The sequence below is a fragment of the Ascidiella aspersa genome, chromosome 3, assembly GCF_963924565.1.
Source record: "Ascidiella aspersa chromosome 3, kaAscAspe10.2, whole genome shotgun sequence".
NCBI lineage: Eukaryota > Metazoa > Chordata > Ascidiacea > Phlebobranchia > Ascidiidae > Ascidiella > Ascidiella aspersa.
Window position 1 is genome coordinate 25,298,506 of NC_139449.1, and position 22,115 is coordinate 25,320,620.

Here is a 22,115-nt window from a genome sequence, read left to right on the forward strand (position 1 = left end):
AAGCAGTTCTGTAAACTGTATTATATCAACTGTCCAGGTTGTTGCCAAAACTTATATTTTTGCCAATAGTGAGTACAATGAAACACTGCACATAAAAGTCTTAAGCAATTCGGTCCTGTTTTTTAAAGCATTGTTGGGTTTTAGTGCTTCTTTTTTGACTAACATGATCTGTTATGCAGTCAAATAAGTACTGCAAAGAATACAAAGTTACTATTGACATAACGAATTCTTGACAATTACGCTGTGCATAACTGCATAACCTCGCTGAATATTGGCCTAAAGTTGACCTTAAGTAACCCTATAGCGCATTTTGTAGACGGCCAGCACGTTTTACAACGTAAAATTACGTTTGCAACTTAACGCATTTAGGGCAATTGCGAACTCCACACCAGACATTACACGTTAGTCGCTCGCCCTAAAAATAATGCTTGATTGACACTTAATTATTAGACGAACGTTATCGCGAGACGCGGTAATTGGTCACCCGAAAAAACGCTGACACTGCACTACCTGGTTACATTCAAAGCAAGCACTATAAATTGGTCGCCGCAGCGACAGGCCAACTTACCACACGCGTTTGTACAATTAGGCGCAACAATCGGCGGTAAAACATTAAATTATATCGGTTCCAATTACCCGAAATAAACGGCAGAATTGGATTCGAATCCCATCTGGATTCGAATCCAAGGATTCGATATTCTACTTTGAGCATCCCTAATTACAGTAAAAGCTTTGATGACCAAATTCTCTTCATTAAACTTTCTGTAAACAAACTATTAGCATTAGCCAATCCAACATTAATTAATATGGTTGAGTCTTCTCAAGTTTGAAAAAATTCTTGCTCGGAACCACATTAAATAAATTTAACAGAATAAAACTGAGGTGGATGAACATATATTTTAATGTTAACAATTTTTGATGTTTTTTAACTTGGAACTCCATTACTTATACTAAAATAATCAGCCTGTTTGTAATATCCAGTTTGTGCAGTGGTATGTCTTTCGGACAAATGAATTTCATTCATTAAGAAACTTCCAAATTCATATTCTCCAAAGTTGTTTAAGATGGCACTTGCATTAAATGTTTTTCTTTTAGACCCACTTTGTTGCTTGCCTTGATCTCTTGCCATTCTGAATGTGGTATTCAATAAAGTGCCATGTAATTTAACCCTGTCATACTGATTTTCTGAGAAGCCACACTGTGACATTTTGTTTGCTATTTTATCAGCAAGGTTTTGAAGCTTGTCGCTGCCATCAGCATCTGACACCTAATAATGAAAACAATTGATATTCTAATTGCTACAATTTGATATTCTAAATTTGCTTGTTAATAAAATGCCACAACGACAACATATCTTCACAGGATAAACGTGATCATGTTAAAACTAATTTATGTTCCAAACATAATTTGAAAGAAATAATATAAATGACATAATAATTACCTTTACATAAAGAACATTTACTGCACCAGGATCATCATTCATGTATTCCAATCCTTGTACATTAATTCGGTGACTTTCACCTTTTAAAACATCCCGAAAGACTTCACTTAAGCACTTTTGAAATACAGCTTTCGCTTTATGAATTTCATTTTCGCTTAACAACACCAAAGTACACAAAGTAAGATGTAGCTTTGTGGGTTTCTGGAAGAGGCTTTCTTCAATGTTACCTTCATCACAGCATACTGACAACACTTCTTGTTTAAATTTTTCAAAGTTGTTTTTAACAGTTGAATCTGTTAAGGGAATAGACACAAAATGAGTAAATGGTTCCCTCCATCGTTTCTCAGAAAGGAGTAATTCAATCCTGCTTTGGGCTGACGAAACTGATGCATCAGTGGGACCAGTAATAACAATATCACCCTCACATCCTTTTCCAGGTATTTTGATTAAAGTGCCAGTATCCCTTTCCAACATCTTCCTGGTTTTTCCTTGTGCACCTATAACATACTTGAATAGTGCAGCGGGAACAGCAATGCTGGATCGACACCTAGCAAATATGGTTAAATTATCATAAGGTTGACATCTATTAAGTTACCTTGCAGCTCAATCCAGATAAACTTTTTAATTCAATTAATCTATATGGTTAGGGGAAAACAATAAATTTGTTTGCTAAACCAGTCAACATTGGTGTTGCTAGGCCAATGAAATTAAAAAAACAGGGACATTTGAGCCACTAGTCCATAGGTAACTCATTCTGTGCATATTTCTGAAGTAGTAATACTATAAAAGTTCCAAATAAAACCTTGTATTGTTATTTGATAATGCTGTTTTTTTTTTTTTTTCAATTTTAAATCAATGTGTTGTATGACTGTGTTTTTAGAGATCAAAGAATGTATAGACAAAGTGTCTTAAGGGTCCTTTCATGGTGATTTAACTGACCCGACTATATGAGGGAACCTAAGAGCCATTTCAAAGACCCTGGCTTTTAAGGTTCTTAGTTGAAGGGTTTTGAATGTAGACCATTTTAAACTACAAAACGTTAAACCTAAAGCTCTTTTCCAATTATTTGGCATAACGGGTTAGAAACGCAAAAGGTAAAAAGTGGATCACAGGTCTCTTTTCCCTATTTCCTCCAGTCTACATGCTACCAGTATTGCCCATATGTTCAGAATGCTAAGTCTATAGTGCTTTTTTGTGTTTGAAAGTTATTTCATACATACGTTGCAGTAGACTTTACATTAGCGTCACATACAGGTTCGTCATCCCAATAAACTTTGGGGTCTTGTTGAAGGTGGTCTTCCTGTGTAAACGACTGATCACTTTCCGATGCGTAATCGCAGTAAATACGTCCATCTATATTGATTAGTTGGGGGTGTAGAATGTCCATTTTCGAGAAAATGAAAGATTCAACAAAGTGAACAGACGGAAAGATAAAAGTTTTCTCTTTTCTTTAGGGGTAATACCCATAACGTCATGCCTCATTGAGTTTAAGCAACAACGTCCTTCAAAGATCAAGATCTTGAGCAGCATTGTAGCCAACAACCCAAACTTAACATAAAGAGAGCAAAATGTTTTATTTTATCAATAATTGTTTAATGAAACGACTAAAGGGGGGGGGGGGGGGAACTTATTTGTTTTGGTGTTGAGGAGCTTTGTCTTGCGTTGTTGTTATCCAACGAATTTCAGACCCCAATATTTTCCAAGTAGATGAACTTTATAATGTTTTCTAAAAATGGGCACTGAGGTTGTGAGTAAGGAGGCCACCGCTCCTTAAGTATTAATCCGATATTGATAAGCAAGCCGTGTCTTGTGGCAATAATTAGGTGTTGTCTTGAAATAGCGTTAATTAAAACCCCTGCGAAACAAACTATTGGTTCGTAAAACAAGCCAACCACAATATTATAGCATTTTTTCTACATTTAGTAAAGTATTTCCAGTTTCCGGCAATGCGCAGCTTTCATTTAGCATGTGTAACATTTAACGTTTTTGATTGCATTGAGTCAATCTGTAATTTGCGTGCAACATTAAATTATAGCCTAATTGGATTACAACTCTCACGGTTGTGTAAACTAGAATGTATTTTAATTGGGCAATTTTTTTATACCTGATTGTTCCAAAATTCAAGAAAGTGAGTTTTCACTTTAGTTATAGTACTATCATTAGCTGACAAATTTAACTTTTTTTACGGCTTTACTATCGCTAATTAGTTGAAGTAACTTTGGGCAAATCTACCTTACGCTGTTTTTGCTTTATTGAAATAGCACTTATACGCAGGACACCTTATTAACCTATTTGCGATTAAGTTTGGTTTTCACATAATTTGTAAAAAACTGGCTACAAGAACAAGCAAACAAAGGCATAAAACAAATACTCGCATCAATGTTAAATATCAGACTGGATTTTAATTGTTTTTCTCTTCGACAAATCAGCAGCACAAAAAATACCAGAATATAGCGCACAATCAAAATCTTGTAATTGCGTTGTAATTCAGCTTATAAAAAACAAAGTAAGTCCAACGGCGCACTTCGATGAAATCCAGTCGCTTCTATTTGCGAACCAACAGCCTTGAGATTTTACATGTGCATTAAACGATCCAAGAATCACAAAGCCACATACACTAATCTAGCGTATCTAGCGTATCTCTGCGTCCACGGAGCGACCACCGCTGCCACGTGGACAATTTCCATGCCTATCGAAGTTTTGCATCAAATACTGTCGTTGAAGGCCAGGCTCACTACGGCCTTGGTGTGTCCGCTGTACTCTCGCTTCACTTCGCCCTGTTCGATGTTCCACAGGCGAGCAACGCAATCCGACGAGGCTGTGATGGGTTTAATGAAAAATAACGATTGTATTAAGACAAGGAAATCATTTTCGTATTGTTCAGGCAAAGTATGGCTTTAATTGAGGATTCGTGGCCCTATTATATATAAGGCTGAAGGAAAAAAATATATTTTTAAACTGACAATTTGTTCAGAAGAAATGTTATTAAAAATATAATTTATAAAATAGCCTCTCAAAATCGTATGGTTATCCTTTGTTGCAGTTGGTGTTTTAAAAAAGAGAGTGTGTTACGCCTTCCTTTTCGCTATAAAATAAAGTCTCAAAATGGTTAATGACGATTTCGTTTAGACAGGCACATTGCACGCTGCAGCTTTAACAATGCCTTGGGTTTTTCCAGGCGTGTCTTACCTCAAACTCAAAATACACAGCACGGAGCGGCTAAGTATAAGCCTCTCACTAAGGGAGCGGAAAAGGCGCACCTGTGATTATGAACTGTGAGTCGGCAGAAAAGTCGCAGTCCCACATCCAGCCGTGCGGTTGGTCGGCGGGGTCGGTTGTGTCCAGCTTGAGACAGGACAGCATCTGGAAGTTGGACGTCTGCCAGATCTTGACCGACTGATCGGCCGACGTGGTAGCCAGCAGTCTGTGGGCAAGACGAAACTTAAGTAAATTATTGCAACACTCAACTGTACAATTGAAATCAAGCTTACGACCTACGGGTCTGTGATAGATTTTTAACAGCTTGACATCGAAAATATATTTTACACCTTTCTAAAGCTAACTTTGGTGCATTGGCCAGTGCCGCAACCTTCACGAAAAGTGATAACAAAGTTTTATCCAACGTCGTGTTGGTACAATAGCGATTGAAGGATGCCACACGTGTCTTTGCGCAAAACCAACTCGGCGACATAGCGAGACCGCTCGTCAGAGCTGTGCGCAGTGGAGCGACGCGCAGGAATGGAAAGTATGTTTTGCGTTGCATCTCGCAGACAGAGAATGGCTTTTATGCGCTCGTGACCAGATAGTGTTATCGCAGCTATTTCGGTTTGACCACGGAGGCTTTCTCGATTTTCGAGCAAGATTGCCGCGGCCGCGAGAAGTCTTGGCAGCAAACTTTGTCGAGATAGGAGGAAGGAAAGTAGACTCAAGGATAAAAACGTCATATGCCTAAAAGTGAAGTGCTGCGTAGATGCCACTTTTTTGGTGTAGAACGGATGTCGGACTAAATAAGTACTTCCTAACTTGGTGGAAAAATAATTACCTGAATAAAATATGGTTAGGTGTGGCGTACCGTAACTTGAAATGAGTCCCATTTAATCTACACTAACGATCAATAACATTCGATTAGAAATAACCTCAGCAAGGTGGCTACAGAGAGTGTGGAAGTAGTAAATGAAGTCTGTTGTAAGTGTGTTTTTATACCCGCGTGTTGATTACCTACAGCCATTATGCGATAAAAGATATTCAGATTTCGACCTTTAAGAAGAAAGAAAGTGTGACGAAAGACAATGCAAGTTCACGTCGGGCCATTATAAATGCGTTCCGCAATCGAAAGGGTGACGCGGCTCGGCCAAGCGCGACCAGGGATTAGCGAAGGCAGCCTACTTATTTTGCCGCCTGTTGACTACCACGACTGGAGTGGAGAGCTATCACTGCTGTGGCTGGCGCCTCTCACCGCTAACAAGGCCGGGTTGATCGGATATAGAGAGAAAGCTGTTGGCTGGCGTGCCGGAGAGGATTTGCGCCTCTTGTTTTGGGCACGACCGAAAGGGCCGGGTAGGCTTAATTACGCGAAGGACGCTTTGTGCTCCTGTTTGTCGTCAGCGTTGAGATGAAGTTTTGTTTTTGCGTCGGTCAGCATCAGCAACGTGTAGCGAAATGAGCGAAGTCCTTGTTATTGTAACGTAGGCTACGGGCCTTGTGCGCGCGACCACCCGATCCGTTAGAAATTAGTGCATTTCTAAGCAAAAAGGTCTACGACAATTAGGGCATCCAATGGCAGAAAAGTCTAGATGTTTAGACCTTGAGGTCTTGGTAATGAACTAATTTGAACCTTTAGGTAAACTCCCGGCGTAGATAAATTGAAAATATTCGCTGAAAATTTACAAAAGATTACAAAAAGTGTGAGATGGCATTAATAACACTTGACCCACCCTAACCCAAACGCTAACCCGAACCCTAACCCAAATAATGTGCGTTAATGTAATAATTATTTGAATGCTGGATAAAAAAACAAACTTTCGTTGGGCATAAGATAGTTTCTCGTCCATGGTTTATCCATGGTATATAGAATTGTTACGTCACAAAATGAGATATTGGGGCCTAAAGCGTTTATGTAATTATTGATTCAACGCACATTATTTGGGTTCGGGTGCTGTTTAGCGTTTGGGTTTAGGTGGGTCAAGTCTTATTAAACTTAATCTTTTGAAGCACATTGTTAAGTCAAATTAGTGCATTGTCTGAGACCTCAAAGTCTAAAAGTCGGACTTTTTGATCCTTTGGATGCACTAATTTTCGTAGACCTTTTTGCTTAAAAATGCACTAATTTCCAACTGATCAGGTGGCGCGACGCATTTGCTGGATCTGCCTGTCTGCTTGCGGTTTCACAGGTTCAAGTGCTGCCGCGTTTGCCGTTTAGCCGCGTTTGTCGAGCGCAACGACACGAAGTTGCTTGAGGAAATTATCGCTGCAGGCATGTTTTTTGTACTTTTCAGCACGGCACAGCTACAAGTCTCTCCAAATAAACAAGTTGGACGTAGATAGCGTTGCGAGTAGGTTTTGCGTTGTTAATCATCATAAAGTTGTTTTTAAAAGTTCAGATATAGGTTATAACGAGAAACGCAGTATTGACATCACTGGAGTTGCGCACGAGACATATCGCTCTTGATGAGGTTTTGACCGGCGTATTGTAGTGCTTTTCTGATTGAAAGACAAGTGAACTGTTGATGGCGCAATTTATAAGGTTCGGTCAGTTGATGACGCTTTAAAATGAGAAGTAGGACGTCTGTGGCGACTAGATTACGTCAACTGTAAAGTTAATGCTCGCTCGCCTGGGTGTCAATCCCTGTCAGAGTTTAAATAGTTGGAGGGAATTTTAAGTTAGTTTTTATTGACAAAAGTTCAGCGTTGCAATACAAGGACGCGACACATAACTCCAACGCTATCTTTAATTTCGAGATTGTGTTTACCACTAGTCCTTTTATGACTGTTAAAAATAAAAATTGACAATAGATGTCAAAGAAACGAGCACACTTAAGGTCGGTGGTGGGCGAACGGGCAAAACCAACACTCGACGCACCAGGGACGCCTCTTTATATACCTCTGAAGTTCGCTCTAACTTACGGGACAATTTACGCTTTCCTGAGTAGGGACAAAGGCGAATCGCAAAAGGCGCCCGGAAAGTCATTACGACAGAAAACCTGGCGGCCTAAAAACGACGGGAGTGTCCCGCAGAGCTCGCTGGCAGTGGGTCTAGCAGATTTTTACGCGCAGGACACACAGTGTGTGTTGTGTTTTGTGCCAGCGCCTTGCTTTCATTCATGTGGTTTCGTGCAAACAATAGAGAGGCGGTCCAGCTAACCACAAAGCACAAGTCTTGTGCGGCGATAGAATGCCGGACACATCTCTCTGAATGTTGTTGAAGTGGGATGTGTTCTTGATCAGAGAGCTTACGAACAACGCGCTGTATCGAGTATTGTCGTCGTGGGCGTTACGCTTGTAAAAACAGCGATTGTCAAAGCGTGACATCACCGCTAGTTTAAAGTGCCCTTGAAAGTCCATTCATATCGACCGATTCATAGCCTTGTCACGATGAGAGTCGTCAGTGCAATAATAAATACCGACTTTTCGAATTTCGTCTCTATCGGTTTTGCGCATTTGTTTTTGCCATACTTAACGTAGCCTTGAAGTAGTAAGCCAAACGCCTGAAAGGGCTTGAATGGAACCGGTCGGGATTAAGCAAGCCTTAGGAACATTAAGCGTCGTTAGACGTTAAAACATGTTTCTTACGCTTCGCGTGATGTGACTGCCCCAAACGAGAATCAAAACAAGGCAAGGCAGCGGCGTTGAAAAGAGTGCTATCAGCTCTTTGCATAAGCGCCGTATCAAATGTCCGAAGTCGATGTTAACATATCGAAAGTATACTGAAAGGAGGCGGCGAAGGTTTTATGTCTGTTTTGCTGTATGCTGTACTGGGATCAACAAGACGGCTGGGCCAGAGGTCTGAGTTGTTCTGTCTACGCAGCACTCATTGAAAAAATATTTCTAGCCCATCAGGCCACTGCGCCAAGCGAAGCGGACATTAGAAACGATGCAAAATTGTGTAACAACATGAGCCGTTTAAATCTGCAGCCAGTGCGTCTAAAAAGACAAAAGACAGACAGCGGGAGCACGATGAAAATCGCTTTTATAAAGGCATTGTTGCCGAATGAGCAGAGCGTAATCGAGAGTTGCATTGTTCTGCGCGGCCGGGGATCATGTTGCGCTTTACAATGGTCGCCGCCCAGCGATTACCATTTCAAACCGCGACAAAGCGACTTAGGCGACGGATTTGGTGGCTAGAGTTTCCGATGGGCCCCGGAGGGATTGCGAATAACAGCAGGTGTGAAACCTTGTCTTAGTGTGATTTTAAAACACTGTTGAGGTATGGAGTTTTGTTTAAGCGATAAGAGCGAAACAGTACCATGTTTACTTGCATGTATTATTATTTTTTGCTGCGTTTGTGAGAAATGTAAAAGCTACTTAGTTTAGTTATGCCATCGGTACAGTTTAGCGGGTGTTGTTAGTTAGCCCTAAGCCAGCACACTGGAATAAACGGCAACCTTTTTATAATCCAGGACAGATGTAGTTTGCTAAAATCAAAGCTAATCGCATTGGCTGTAGCCCACGCGGCGATGCAGAGCCGTGCCCAAAGCACCTCATTTAAAAGCGCTGGTCAGTGGTCAGTGTGTTTATTCAGTTAGCCGAGCCTCGCGGGGATTCGCCTGTAAATTTCGGCCAGCTGTCGATCCTAATGCTGTCATCGGAGGGTCGGGGCGGAGTTTTACCGGCGTTAAAAGCCCGCGACGCAGACGCGCGATGTCCGCTTCCTTGTTTGCAGCCGAAGCAAGACGCGCATTTGCCATAAGCAACGGTGGAGGAAGTTTTTAACGGCTGATCCTGAAACTGGTCATTTCGAAACGACACTATGTCGCCGTAGTGTGCCTGGTGCTGTTTACGAGCAGGGATACTAGAGATATTTTGATAGGCGCCATGGCTAATAGAGCAATTATCAGTTGCGGGTAGTGAAATAGCTTAAAGAGTAAGACAAATTTACGTTAAATGCTGTTGGTCATTTTTCAAGGTTCGATTTTGCACTCTGCAAAATCTGTGCAAAAACAGGACAAATTTAGTCAAACATGTTAGCTTCAATCGCCAACAAAGAAAGCGGTCAAGGCAAACGGTCAATATCAACAAAAGAAAGCGAACCGAGTGCGCCGTAGGACATCGCTGCGCAGTCTTTTTATGTTCGCTGAAACTAGCATGGATATATTAATTCTTACTTCCGCCTTTCCGTGACGTTGCTGTTTAGCGCACACAAAACTTTACACTATTTCTGACCAGGTGTTTGCGCAGCAATGAGTAATTATAGGTCAGTCCCAAATAACAACAGGTGACGCCCGGCGAAGATGTAAAACAGAATTCGTAAACACATCCATGCTGGACAGGTAAAGATGTGCGAATGAAATCTATTGTTGGCGGAAATTACTAAAGAGTGAAGGTCAGACACAGCGCACATATTGTTCGGTAACAAGCTGTTCGTCTAAACAAAGTAATGTATTCGGCACAAGCAAACGTGGTAACTAATTAAAAGAAAGACTCGTAAGGACTGCTGCCAGGTAGCATAAAATGCGAAAAGTTTTTAGGTAAGCGTTGTTTGTATTTCACTACTTTTGTCTCGTTATTCTGAGGGATTATTTAGGTGTTTTAAATTGACAATTGATGTTTTAAAGTAACATTCATTTCTTTTTTTTTTATTGCTTTGATGTAATCATGCGTAAAGTATTACTTTCTTGTTTTCGTGCCAAGTTCAGCGTTGTTTCAAGCAACATAGATTTACTTTGAAACAACCCAAGCAAACCTTATCCAGTTTTCCACCACAATATACATCTGGGATTTCATTTTAAGTTTTCTGGTCAGAAATGGCCGTTTGGGTCTTTAGAAAAAGAGTTTACAAAAAATGTTGTTTGTGTAGATGCAACGTCTTGTCAGCTACAAAGAAAAAGCGTATATTGCACCAGCAGTAGATTTCATAAAATTACAAGTGCTATCGCACAAAATATTTGTGAAAATTATATAATCGATTTTATTAGAATTTTGTACCATGATGTAAGATGCTGAAACATAGTTATAATTGGGAGAGTCAAGATATGAGAGAATCCAAATTAACGTCAACACAAGATAAAAATAACAGAGAAAGTCGAATCTAATGTCCATACTGTCCAGTAATTAATTATTTAAAGTCAAAATAACGTCATTCAGTCCTCGGTGCTTACGCTTCTGTACCAGCGCAAAACAACGAAAATACCCAAAGGCGAGGAATGAGTCAACCAAGTCAAAACGCAGTGGAAAGTAAAACAGATCTATAGAAGTCAATAGTTTGCTAAAAGGCAGTTGTTAAGGGTCAACAGTTTGTAACAAAGTCAACTAAGTGTACGTTTCCTCGGACAAAAATACAGCCGATCAGTCGTTTAGTGTTGGATAACATACATTGGCTTTATCTTTCGTCAAGCTATAGTAAACCGCCATTGGAATGTGCCATCAGTGAGTGTTACGATGTTTCAGCAAATATTGACTTAAGACAGACATCGAAAGATTTAGCGTAAAGTTTTTTAGTGTTACGCTAAATTTTTTTAGTGATTTAACACACTTATAAACGGTTGTTTACAAGGATGGCGTACTTTTATTGTTGACTATTCTTTTGCCATTCTTCAAACTCTTGTAATGCTACTTTTTACTGCTGGTTGCAGTCTAAAACAAAATACTTTTGTTGTTTTCGCAAACTTAGTTTTATAATATATATTAGGAATACCAAAGCTCATATAAAAGTAGGTAACATTTTGAACGTTTAGACTATTCTATATGGGCTTTGATATTTTCTACTAGTTTTATCAGTAGTGGAACCTGAAAGGTTTTACAGTCCACGCCTTTATTTTCAGGTCGTGTGTTTGATTAGCGTCGTTATTTGGATAATTCGTATAACAAGGTTCCCCCTTAAATACTATGGTATCAGTTAAGAGGTGTAAAATGAATTTTTTTTGAAGGTAATGTATCGAGGAAAAATCAGATAGTTTTCCGCGTTTTGTATGACACTCATATAAATAGAACCGGTTAAATACTGAAATGAAATGACTCGAGTTAACGAAGTAACGTGTAAATAGTTGTTTAGATACATACATGATATCAAACGCAATAGTGTCGCCGAACGTGCAGCATTGTAACTATACGCGAATTCTTAGCGCCCACGCGTTAACAACAAGCTTGGTATATTCGGTCTGTTGCATGGACTTTCCGAGCCACACACACCTACACTATTGCTCGACGCTTCTCTCGGCGTGGTGACGCTTTCCAATTTCATGATAAGTGGTGTGCGAGGCTGGAGTCGCTAAATTGCCGGGAATTACTGGATTGAGGCAAGGCGTCCGTGCAGAGTACACCTTAATCTTGAATCTATTCGAGCGCCTGGAGTTTTAGAAGTCAAGCCGATTGTGGCTAAAAAGTCCTGTGCGAAAGCAAGTAACGCCGGTGGTGGTCGAGGATTAGCACGGGGACTGACGCAATAAACAGGTCAACAAGCCATTCTGTAAAATTTTAAGAGTTCATCGATCGCAAGGTTACATCAACCATGCTTCAGTACAGTTCTATTGTGAGTCGAGTAAAAAGGGAACCGAAAAAGGGAAGAGATTTAACTATGTAAGCACATATCGGAGTTATTCACGAAGCACAGTACATATGCGTGCGTGTGTCGGGTATCAACATCGATATGCCCCAGAATAGGCTACCGTGAACCAGAAACCAGCCGACTGCGCGTCAACCGCCGAGCTTTTGTCGTCAGCAAAAAATAACGAGAGAAGAGGGCGTCCCCAAATCGTGGAAGAAAGTAAATTACTTGACAAGCCCTAAAGCGGCGAAAAAGTCTCAGAAGGTTTGAGCGGTTGTTGCGGTGGTGCGCGCAGACAACCTGCAGAGCTTTTTGCTTGTCTTCGGGCGATAGATACCTGGAGCCAATTTATTTTCGCCTCGGTGAAAGAAGGCCGCCGCGAAATGTCAAACGCCGAAATCAGCAGAAGCGGCGGCTGGCGTGCTTTTCGGCTGGGATTTCGGTGGAAAGTTTCTCGCTTGTTGTAGACAGACGGGGCGTCTTCTGCGCGCGCAGCAGCGGCGAAACTCGCGCACCGGCACAAGGTGCTGTTTGTTCTGTCTGTCGCCACTCGAGTGTCCCGCATGCAAACATAACGCTCGTTGTAATTCTGTGGCAGGTTGCGGCGAGGACGATTCAGAAATGGGTTGGTAGCACCAATGGGTTGGTGGCGTGTAGCAAATAAACCAGTGGAGAGGCGTGTTGCAAAGCTGTTTTTTATTGCAAATCGCAGGCGTTCGGTGCAAAGATTTCAGGCTAAAAATGACACTGATTTAATATTTGTTTTGCAAAACGTAAAGTTTATTGTTGCTTAAAGAAAGTCTTTAAAATGGTAAGGGAAGACATTTACCGAGAATAATTTCGACATTTCTGTTTACAACGAGACGAAATCTCGTAAGAATGGAACCAAATGGCTGATAAATACCGAGTAAAATTGCATTCCTAAAACTGAAACGCTAATAGAAATAGATGATACCGATTAGTATAGTTTAATGTCTCATTGTTAAAATAAAGAAGCGAAACTAACATCACGAGTTAAATTTGGAGTCAACGTTACAAAGCATTTCAAGTAATACTTTAATATAAATGTACCCATCTACAACCGCTGCACTAATAACGGAACGTGCACCAAGTCAATCTAAGTTCAAACGTTTCCAACGTGTTTGCCATTGTTTGTGTGAGGTCGATAAGAAGTTAGAGCAAATCAGGTACGTCACTGAGTGAGGGGGAGTTTTAGCCCTGCTGCAATTTTTTAAGAAGTGTCAAGGAACAGTCGCTAAACTATAAATCAAAGCAAGGCGCGGATGCAGTTTAATAGAGAGACGTACCAGTGTAATCCTTGCCCACTAATCTCATTTTACTGGAAGGCATATAAAGTTAAGAGGAGAAAGTGCTTCTTGCTTGCCATGACATGCGTAACGTGCCCGGCCGCTCGCCTACATATGACGCAAACAATAGCAAGTTATAAAAAAGAGCCGGGTGATCATTAAACGCGCAGCAGGGTTTCGCAGCAGGTCAGTAAGTACATGTCCAAATTTAATAGATGTTAAGAGCATTTGTGCCAGCGAGCCAGTTGTTTAAATGAGGTCAAGTTTCTCCACTGCATAAAGTTGCATTTAACTATTTTTGCCAGGGAGCCACAGACTAAAATTTGACACAAGTAAATAGTGTTTGAAACTTAAAAAAATTGCAAAGCCCAGGTTTAATTGGCTTTGTACCATACACATGCTGCAATTATCCGCTGTGAAGGTGCCTTTTATCTGTCAATTGACTCTCAATCTTGTCAACGAAACTTGCTATTGTGTATTTCAACAATAGGTCAAGCCTTTATATACATCCTTGCAGAGAATGTTATCTTTCATGCCAAAAAAACATGTTTAAACTATTTTTTTATGTTTTGTATTTTGCCAAATTATTGTATTGATCTTACCATGTAAGGCAGCATTTGTTCATATTAACAATAAAAGCTATAATGTTCTATTTAAATAGGTTCATAAGGATAACAAGAAATTACAACTATATAAATAAAGTTTCACTTTTAAATATTCTGAAACTTTGATTTGAAAGTTTGTCTGAAAGAAGAGTAATGTAAAACCAGCAAGATTTCTTCAAACAAACAGTTTTGTCTTATCAATACTATCTGCAACATTACTAGACAGAAGTTCAAAATAAAAGGAGGGAAAACAAGACTGCAACAACATGGGAAATTCCGGGAGTCTTGATAACTCCAAAGGAAGTATTTTCAAAAAGCTCTTTAGCAACAAGGAAGTCAGAGTATTAATGGTTGGTCTCGATTGTGCGGGAAAGACAACTATTCTGTACAGCATGAAGATGGGAAAAGTAGTAAGAACAATTCCTACTATAGGTAAGATGTTTAAAAAGTAAAAATTCAAGAAGTAACTTCACCTTTTTCATTTGAAATTCAAAAAAAACAAAAGCCTACATGGTATGCAATACATCTCATTATTGTTTTTTTATTGAGAAAAAATGTACTTTTATCCTTAGGTTTCAACGTTGAAACTGTTGAATATAAGAACCTTAGTTTTTCTGTATGGGATATCGGTGGTCAAGACAAAATCAGGCCACTATGGAGGCACTACTTTTACAATGTACAAGGTAAAGCAATACCGTTTAATCATGTCACTTAAAGTCCTATTGAAAAATTTACAACAAATTAATTTAATAGACGTATAAAACTTCATTTTTTTATAATGGTAACTCATCAAAAAATTGTTGTCATAAGGTTAAGTCAAATTATTTTTGTGATCCTAGAGAACTTAAAAAAGTTTTACATTGACTTTCAGGTTTAATATATGTTGTGGACACTAATGATCGGGAGCGCATCGAGGAAGCAAGAGAAGAGTTGCACAGCCTTCTTTCTGAAGATGACTTAAAAGATTGCAAACTTCTTGTTTTTGCAAACAAACAGGCAAGTAACCATACTTGTTGGCAAGTGGCAGTATACCTTCTAACAACAAGTTTATGAACAAAAAGCAAAAATTGCTGTCAAGTCAACATATAACTTAAAATAATATAATCACAAGACTTTAATTTCCCAAGTATTAAAGATTCTTGATTTTGTTTTCAGGACCTTCCCAATGCAATGAGGATAGATGAAATCAAACAAAAGCTAAATCTTGCCTCGGTCACAAACAGAAGATGGCATGTGCAAGCAAGCTGTGCAATATCAGGCCAAGGTCTTTTTGACGGACTAACCTGGCTTGCCAGCCAATTTAAACAGGGAAAAAAGATGAAAGACCACTTTTAAAGGGCTGGTGTTTGTTTGTTTATTATCATCCTACTGTTGACATTATCAAATTGCGTACAGAATTTAAGCGTCCTATTTTATATAGAATTTGCCATGTTCCAGCACTTTTAAAAACTCTATAACATTCCCAACATCAAGTAAGTAGCTTAAGTGTTTCATTCATTTTATATAGCATTTGCCATGTTCCAGCACTTTCAAAATATCTATAACATTCCCAACATCAAGTAAGCAGCTTAAGTGTTTCATTTTTGTCTAAAAACTTTTTACACATGTGTGGGGTCGAAATATAAACACTGTGACATCGTTATGACATACAGTACATGTTAATTTCTTACACAAACCAACCTAGTCATAAACGGAACAGCAATGGGAATTTTGTATTTTTTGTTCATTTCATGACACTGTACCTGATTAAACGTGTAAACTTGAAATAATGTCAGCAAGTTTCTTTTTTAAGTGCTGTGTTATTTCTAACATGTTTTATGGTGAATAAATATTATTTTTGTTGCCATACTTTGTTTATATGATATTGATTGGCAAAGCCATTAAGTAAGAATTTAAAACCCATTCATGAAAGAACAACAAATAAGTTTTTTTGTTGTTTTATGTTGTTAACACAAAGACATCTTAGTTTTAGGCTGTAATGATACACAAGTACTAATGCCATGTTACATATGGGTGTTATGCATGAAAATTTTCTTGATTTAAAAAAATCGTTAAACAGAGTTCTACTTAGGTGGTTTACAATGACAAAAGAAAAAAATTACACACTCCAATGCACGATTTTTGGCGTGATACACCAAATATAATCTGTTGATACATGTTACCATTTTGAGCTACAAAATTAACAAAGTAAATACTTGTTTTTTGTTACTGAATACAGCCCATGATCACCACCATGTGGAAGTAGAAAAAAAGTGTAAGGTTTAGTTGTATAGGTAAAACAAAGCAAATTACATAATCCTAAAAAAGCTATTGTAATACTAATAAGTGCTGTAAGGTTAAGTTCAACTTACACAGAATCCGGACTGAACTTGCACTTTAAAGCATATCTTGAATGAGCGTTCAACTTGGCTCTGGGATTAACTTGCATTATGCCCTCCAAAGTCTTGCACTGTGATACACTCCACACAAAACAGGTGCCTTAAATATGAAAATGACTAGTTAGAAGTAAGATCCTTTTGTAAATAATACAAAAATGCTTGTAAGTGGATTGCACAAATATAATACAGTGCAAGTGCGAAACACATAAAATGTAAGCAATTCTATCAAGAGTTAGCACTTTTAAGGAAAGTTGGAATTTATTTAAGTAAAGTTTAAACCTTACCCTGGGTATTTACAGCAGCTAGGTAGCTGGCATCTGGATCTATGTCAACACAATTTATTGCAACACCAGGCTCAGGTATCTAGAAAATAGATCTTATTTAAAATAACTATTTACTGTTTAAAAAAGTATTAGCTTCCAATATTTAATAAGACACATCATTTTGTAAAGATAGAAATAGATTACAAAAATAAAATAAATTGAAACAGCTAATAAAATAGGGCCATGTAACTCATTTTAGAATAAATTGAAGCAGAGTTCAAGCGCCTAAAACATTTAATCAAATTCAACAAAATGGTCTTTAAATAGTTCAGTTTTTACGGAAACTAGCCACATACTGGGAACAATGTAAAGAAATATGTAGCACATCAGTTAGATAAAAAAGCAGCAAATGCAACAATGTGAGACAATGTGATTTGATCACAGGACAATATATTTTTTTTATTTGATCATGGGACGACAATATAAGGTTGCCTACTTGTAGCCTAATTGTGTACTTAAATAAAACAAAATAAAACTCCAAATAAATTGGCATTCAAACAAAAATATAATAATCTAAAATATACTTGGCATTCTTGCTATATATAAGTTAAAGTAATAAAGCATAAAAGTATTTAAATCATGCACCAGTTGTTCGGTTTTGTCGGACTTCAGATCCCAGATGTTGATGCATCCACTTTGGTCGGCCACGATTAGTTCACCTTGGTTTGGATGCAGGCATACTGATGTGACAGGAGCATTGACTTGAAACATTCTGTTGCACTGGCCACTGTGCACCCTGAAAGCAAAGAACATTTAAATATACAACAAGTTTTACAGTGCCTTTTATTGATTCCACACAATACTGAGTGGATTTTAAAAACATGTATCAATATTAAAAAATATATAAGATGGTTATTACACAGTTTACTAATGCTTCTTTAAAAAAATGTAAACTAATATAGTCACTTGGGGTAAAACAATCGCTAATGTTGGGGCAAAACGATGCCCTTTATTCTACACTAAAAGTATTTTAAATCAGATTATTTTTCTGGTAAATATGGCATTCTCAGCCAAACCACTAAGTAATCAACCATCTTCACTCTTCTGTTTTCGGAGTATGAGTTTTTCTTCTTGTTTTCTGAATAGGATTGTGCTGATTTAAAGAATAGCAGTTGAACTTGTATAAAACCTTTTAAACCACTCTAATTTTTTATTTTTTTATAAATTTAGCTTTGGTAGAATTGCTATGTATGCTGGCAAATCATGGTTGAAGTTCCTAAGTTAATTTGGTATCAGGCCTGACGCAATCTTATACTATTATGACACATCCTTTTACAGCAGGCAGATGATCAGAAGGGCCAACTCTAATAAAACGTAGGGCATATATCAATGCATAGTATTAAACTAAAAAACTGTCTCAGAATCAAATGCAAATCTAAAAAAATGAGCAAAAAATAAACAAATGCAATTCTAAAAAAATACATGGCATGTAATTTGCAGTAATTTGGGCTTGCCCAAAAACTTATAAAAAAAAGGCTAAAAAAATATTTTTTGTGATTAAATTAGGGCGACTTGTGTTGGAGGTTTATTTTTTTTAAGAAAAGAAGCTGACAGCAGAAAAATTTAGGTTGTTAGATTGGCTGAAAAGTTTTTTGACTGATGCAAGTTTGGCCTATGCGATCACACAAAAAAACTTTTTTACTAGCCTGCTAATTTCAATAAAGTTATTTATGAAAGTCTTGTGTTACTGTGGTGTTAAAAAGGTATCTGCAGTCTATCTACGTAAATGTGAACCGGCTACCAAAAATTGTTATAAAGAGATGAAGTGTGCACTTCGTTTTTCTTGTCAGGCTAAACAAATTTGTGAGATATTTTTCAAAAACTAAAAATTCCTTAGATGATTGGAAAATTAGACTTATCAGCTCAATTCAAAAGAAAAACTACATTTTTGGTGCTAAAAACAAAAGCCAAAATGTTTTTTCTCATCCGTTTTGATTATTATTTAATGTAAATCCAAGTCGGTATTCAGGCACCGCATATCCCAAATTCTGGCCATGTGATCTTCTCCACCAGTGAACATCCATTTTCCATCATCTTGGAAACCAACCGCTGTAACATTTTTGCCCAGACCATCATAACAAACAATTGGGTTTGGATTCATTGACTTGATGTCATACATCCTGAAAACATCATCATTCAATAACAAAGCATTCCTTGTGTTTATTACACTTAATGTAACTTTATTCATGGCCAAATATTTGTTTACTTCTACACATTATGAACAAAATGAGAACAAACACCCGGTCGACAAGCTTACCTCACATGTTGATAGCCAGCTGCTGCGAGCAGTTTTCGATCAGGGGTTATCTTCATTGCATTTACTTGCTGAAATATATAAAAAAAGGTCAAATGAAAATAGCGTTTTAATCTTTCATGCAAAATTGTATTTTATTATTAAAATTAAAAAAACTATTAGCTAAACGTTTAAACTGTGCCAGTCTCAAAATAGTACCATTGTTTTTTTATCAGTAGACATACTTAGGACACCATGAAAGTTCATTACAATGTAAAATTTTAGAACTCTTTAAGTAGCCCCATATAGCACTGTGAATAGCAGTATGGCAGAAAGCTGGCGACTTGGCAACTATGTCGGCTGAAGACAGAAAAACCGAAGAAATTGGCCAAAAAAAAATTTGAAAATCGATTTTCCAAAAAGAACTTGTGCTTGTTCTACACATATTCAAACAAATACATTTTCAAAATGCTTTATATGTAAAAACATTATGAACTAAAATTGCCAATAATTAATTTTTTTGTGCCATTCTGAAAAAAAGTTACGAGTATGAAGCACGTTGTTTAGCAGGGAAAGGCCAGTGTTAAGCATATAGATTGTTTATTAGTTTAAAAAGTACTAAATTTCGCTAGAACTGTTGTGTATTTTCAGTTTTACTTTGATTTGACAAGTACGTCTTTATTGAGTTAAAAAAGCAAACATGATAGTTGCTATTCCTGTTAAATAGACAGGTATGACATTCCCATAGGCATATCAAGAAAAAAAAAATTTCGAAAAAAAAAAGTTTCCTGCCTCCTTTCGCTCTGCTTGTGTCTCTCAAGAATATATATTTTCCAAAAGGTTTGATCAATACTATGGTATGTTGCACTTCACTGTGTAACTCTAATTTCAAAAATCAATTTCTAATAACTTGGATTATAAATATCGTTTTTAAAAAAATTGTCCCAATTTTAAGATTTTTTTTCTCGATTTTTGATCTGATTTTGAGCTACATGTGTGCACATGAGTTCACCCCAAAACAGCTTATCTATGTAACAGTGTTGGAGTAAGAAAAGCAGACATGTGCTGTGTGCACCTCTAGTCCCCACTGTACTTCAGGAAACCCCTTATGTATTGCTTTATGTCACAAGAAAATTGACGCCTAAGGCGCAACTTTTTGCTAATTAGTAAACACTCTTGTTTATCGTCTAAACATGTCAAGGTTGATACATTCCTTAGGCGAAACAAATCATTTAAGTTTAGGGCGCGATAAAAAAACGAATAATTTAGCCAAAAAATGCTCGTCACCAGAAGGCTGGCAAGATTCTGCCAGCCTGGTGAATAGTATGGCAAGCGTGCCTAGGAGTTTTGTAACAGATCTAACCAGTACCACAAAAATCAAATATCCCCTCGTTTTTCCGATATCCTACACAAGCGGGGTACACCTTTGTTTTGTTTGGCTGTGCCAAAGATCTCCTCAAAATAACTGCCGTACTTTCTTCAAATTAGCCTATATCGGTCATGTTCAAATGGCGGATCGCGATCTGGTTCTGGATCTTTTAAACGTTTTGCGCGGATCTTCTAATGTAGTCTTAAAAAAATAAAATACTTACTTTTTGACTATTACTATACACAGGGGCGAAAAATTTTCGCGCTTCAAGCGAATGATTTTTCTACATCCAACTTGTTTACGTTTTGATGCTGTCTTTTGAACTAGATCAGCACTTCATAGGAAAACGTATTAAAAAATATTGGTGATATATTTCTAACATTTTTTATTTTCGGCAATGCAATAAAAATTGCAAGAAATTCAAAAGAAATGCTGGTATACCTAAAAAAAATCGCGATTCTCAGTTAACATTTTGTGCGGCCCACAAGGACCTTTCTGAGTTTGGTGTTGGCCCGCGACTAGAAAAAGGTTGCCGACCCCTGGTCTAAACCAACTCATCATTTTTCACTGAAATATTCTTGGTGCTGTAGCACACTTCACTTTTGGCTTTTAAAAGTTAACAATATGTTGTAGGGTACATTTACATAAATAAAGCACCATCAAAATTAAAGCGTGACCAATATGTTTACTATTTGCATTTGGTGGATCATTATGTTGTCAGGTTTAACTGTGGTGGATCATGGCAGAAATCATTTGAACACCCCTGGCCTATATAATCTTATATCATGTAAAGCAGACATTTATTACGAAAATTTAATCATGATACAGATTGCTGACTAGAGGTTTGAGTAAGGAAACGTTTACTTTAGGCTAGTCTGTGGTAGGAAAAGAGATACGACCACCATGTGTAAAAATATTATACCACTTGCAACATTAAAATTACCTTTAGGCAAACGCAACTTTATTAGAGAAATGTAAATTTTCAGACCATAGTAATTTAATTCTTAACTAATATATTGTTTGCTTCTTACGGAGTCCTGATGTTGCACAGTTCGTGTACACAAACCACTATGGGCTTGCCAAAACCGAATGGTGTGGTCATAACTTCCAGTTGCCAATATCACTGAATTGCCATCATTGTTGTCACTGGGCATAGTTGATAAGTTGCCAAAAAAGTTTTATACTTAATACAAACTCTATATCAACAAAATAATTTAGATAAATGGTAACAAAATGAGATGAACTAATAAAACTAAAAACATTATGAAAACAATTACTAGGGGATGTCCCTTAACTGAATTTTGATATATTATAGAATCGTTATAAAATTTAGCCGTCAAATATTTTTGTAGGCTTTTTAAAAGCCTGACAACTATATTTTTCTACGTAGCACAAGAAGTCGTCTTAGACCCTTCGCGAATATCTGTCACTGTTAGATATAATTGTGGAGTGTGGTCTGTGATTTATATCTTAAATGATTGTTGAAATTAAAGTTGTAGGCTAATCATCTAATTCTATTCTATAACGAGTGCACCGGTAGTTTCAAGGGCTAATCGCAATTTAAGATGAATAAGGTAAAATCATCGCTCTACTTAAACTCCTTGTCTTCAAGCTGCTTAATTTATCACCCTGCATATTGGGACGGTAAAGTGAAAGCATTGATATGACCGAGGTTTTCTTTTTACTTTGTACATCACCGCATAATTAGTAGGATATTGTCACTGTGTTTCAGAATTTTTTTTTCGTGTTTTCTAAGTTTA

General features: G+C 37.7%; 3 protein-coding genes across 3 annotated transcripts; 1 reads left to right on the forward strand and 2 right to left on the reverse strand.

The window, feature by feature from the left end:
- Positions 1 to 723: 723 nt before the first annotated feature.
- Positions 724 to 2,856, reverse strand: LOC146161102 (activating signal cointegrator 1 complex subunit 1-like). The gene is made up of 3 exons (XM_083384370.1): positions 2,662 to 2,856; positions 1,442 to 1,988; positions 724 to 1,267 (listed from the first exon to the last, which is right to left on the reverse strand). Exons 1-3 carry the CDS (start codon positions 2,826 to 2,828, stop codon positions 926 to 928), a joined length of 1,056 nt encoding a protein of 351 aa, XP_083240496.1. The 5' UTR covers positions 2,829 to 2,856; the 3' UTR covers positions 724 to 925.
- Positions 2,857 to 4,076: 1,220 nt separating this feature from the next.
- LOC146161103 (target of rapamycin complex subunit lst8-like) lies at positions 4,077 to 21,565 on the reverse strand. Its single transcript, XM_083385475.1, has 8 exons — positions 21,387 to 21,565; positions 19,011 to 19,078; positions 18,727 to 18,873; positions 17,339 to 17,489; positions 16,715 to 16,793; positions 16,404 to 16,530; positions 4,702 to 4,865; positions 4,077 to 4,259 (listed from the first exon to the last, which is right to left on the reverse strand). Exons 1-8 carry the CDS (start codon positions 21,507 to 21,509, stop codon positions 4,147 to 4,149), a joined length of 972 nt encoding a protein of 323 aa, XP_083241601.1. The 5' UTR covers positions 21,510 to 21,565; the 3' UTR covers positions 4,077 to 4,146.
- On the forward strand, positions 14,114 to 15,900 carry LOC146161104 (ADP-ribosylation factor 1-like 2). The gene is made up of 4 exons (XM_083385476.1): positions 14,114 to 14,484; positions 14,625 to 14,735; positions 14,924 to 15,048; positions 15,208 to 15,900. The coding sequence occupies exons 1-4, from the start codon at positions 14,319 to 14,321 to the stop codon at positions 15,385 to 15,387; spliced, it is 582 nt and encodes a 193-aa protein (XP_083241602.1). The 5' UTR covers positions 14,114 to 14,318; the 3' UTR covers positions 15,388 to 15,900.
- Positions 21,566 to 22,115: the final 550 nt, after the last annotated feature.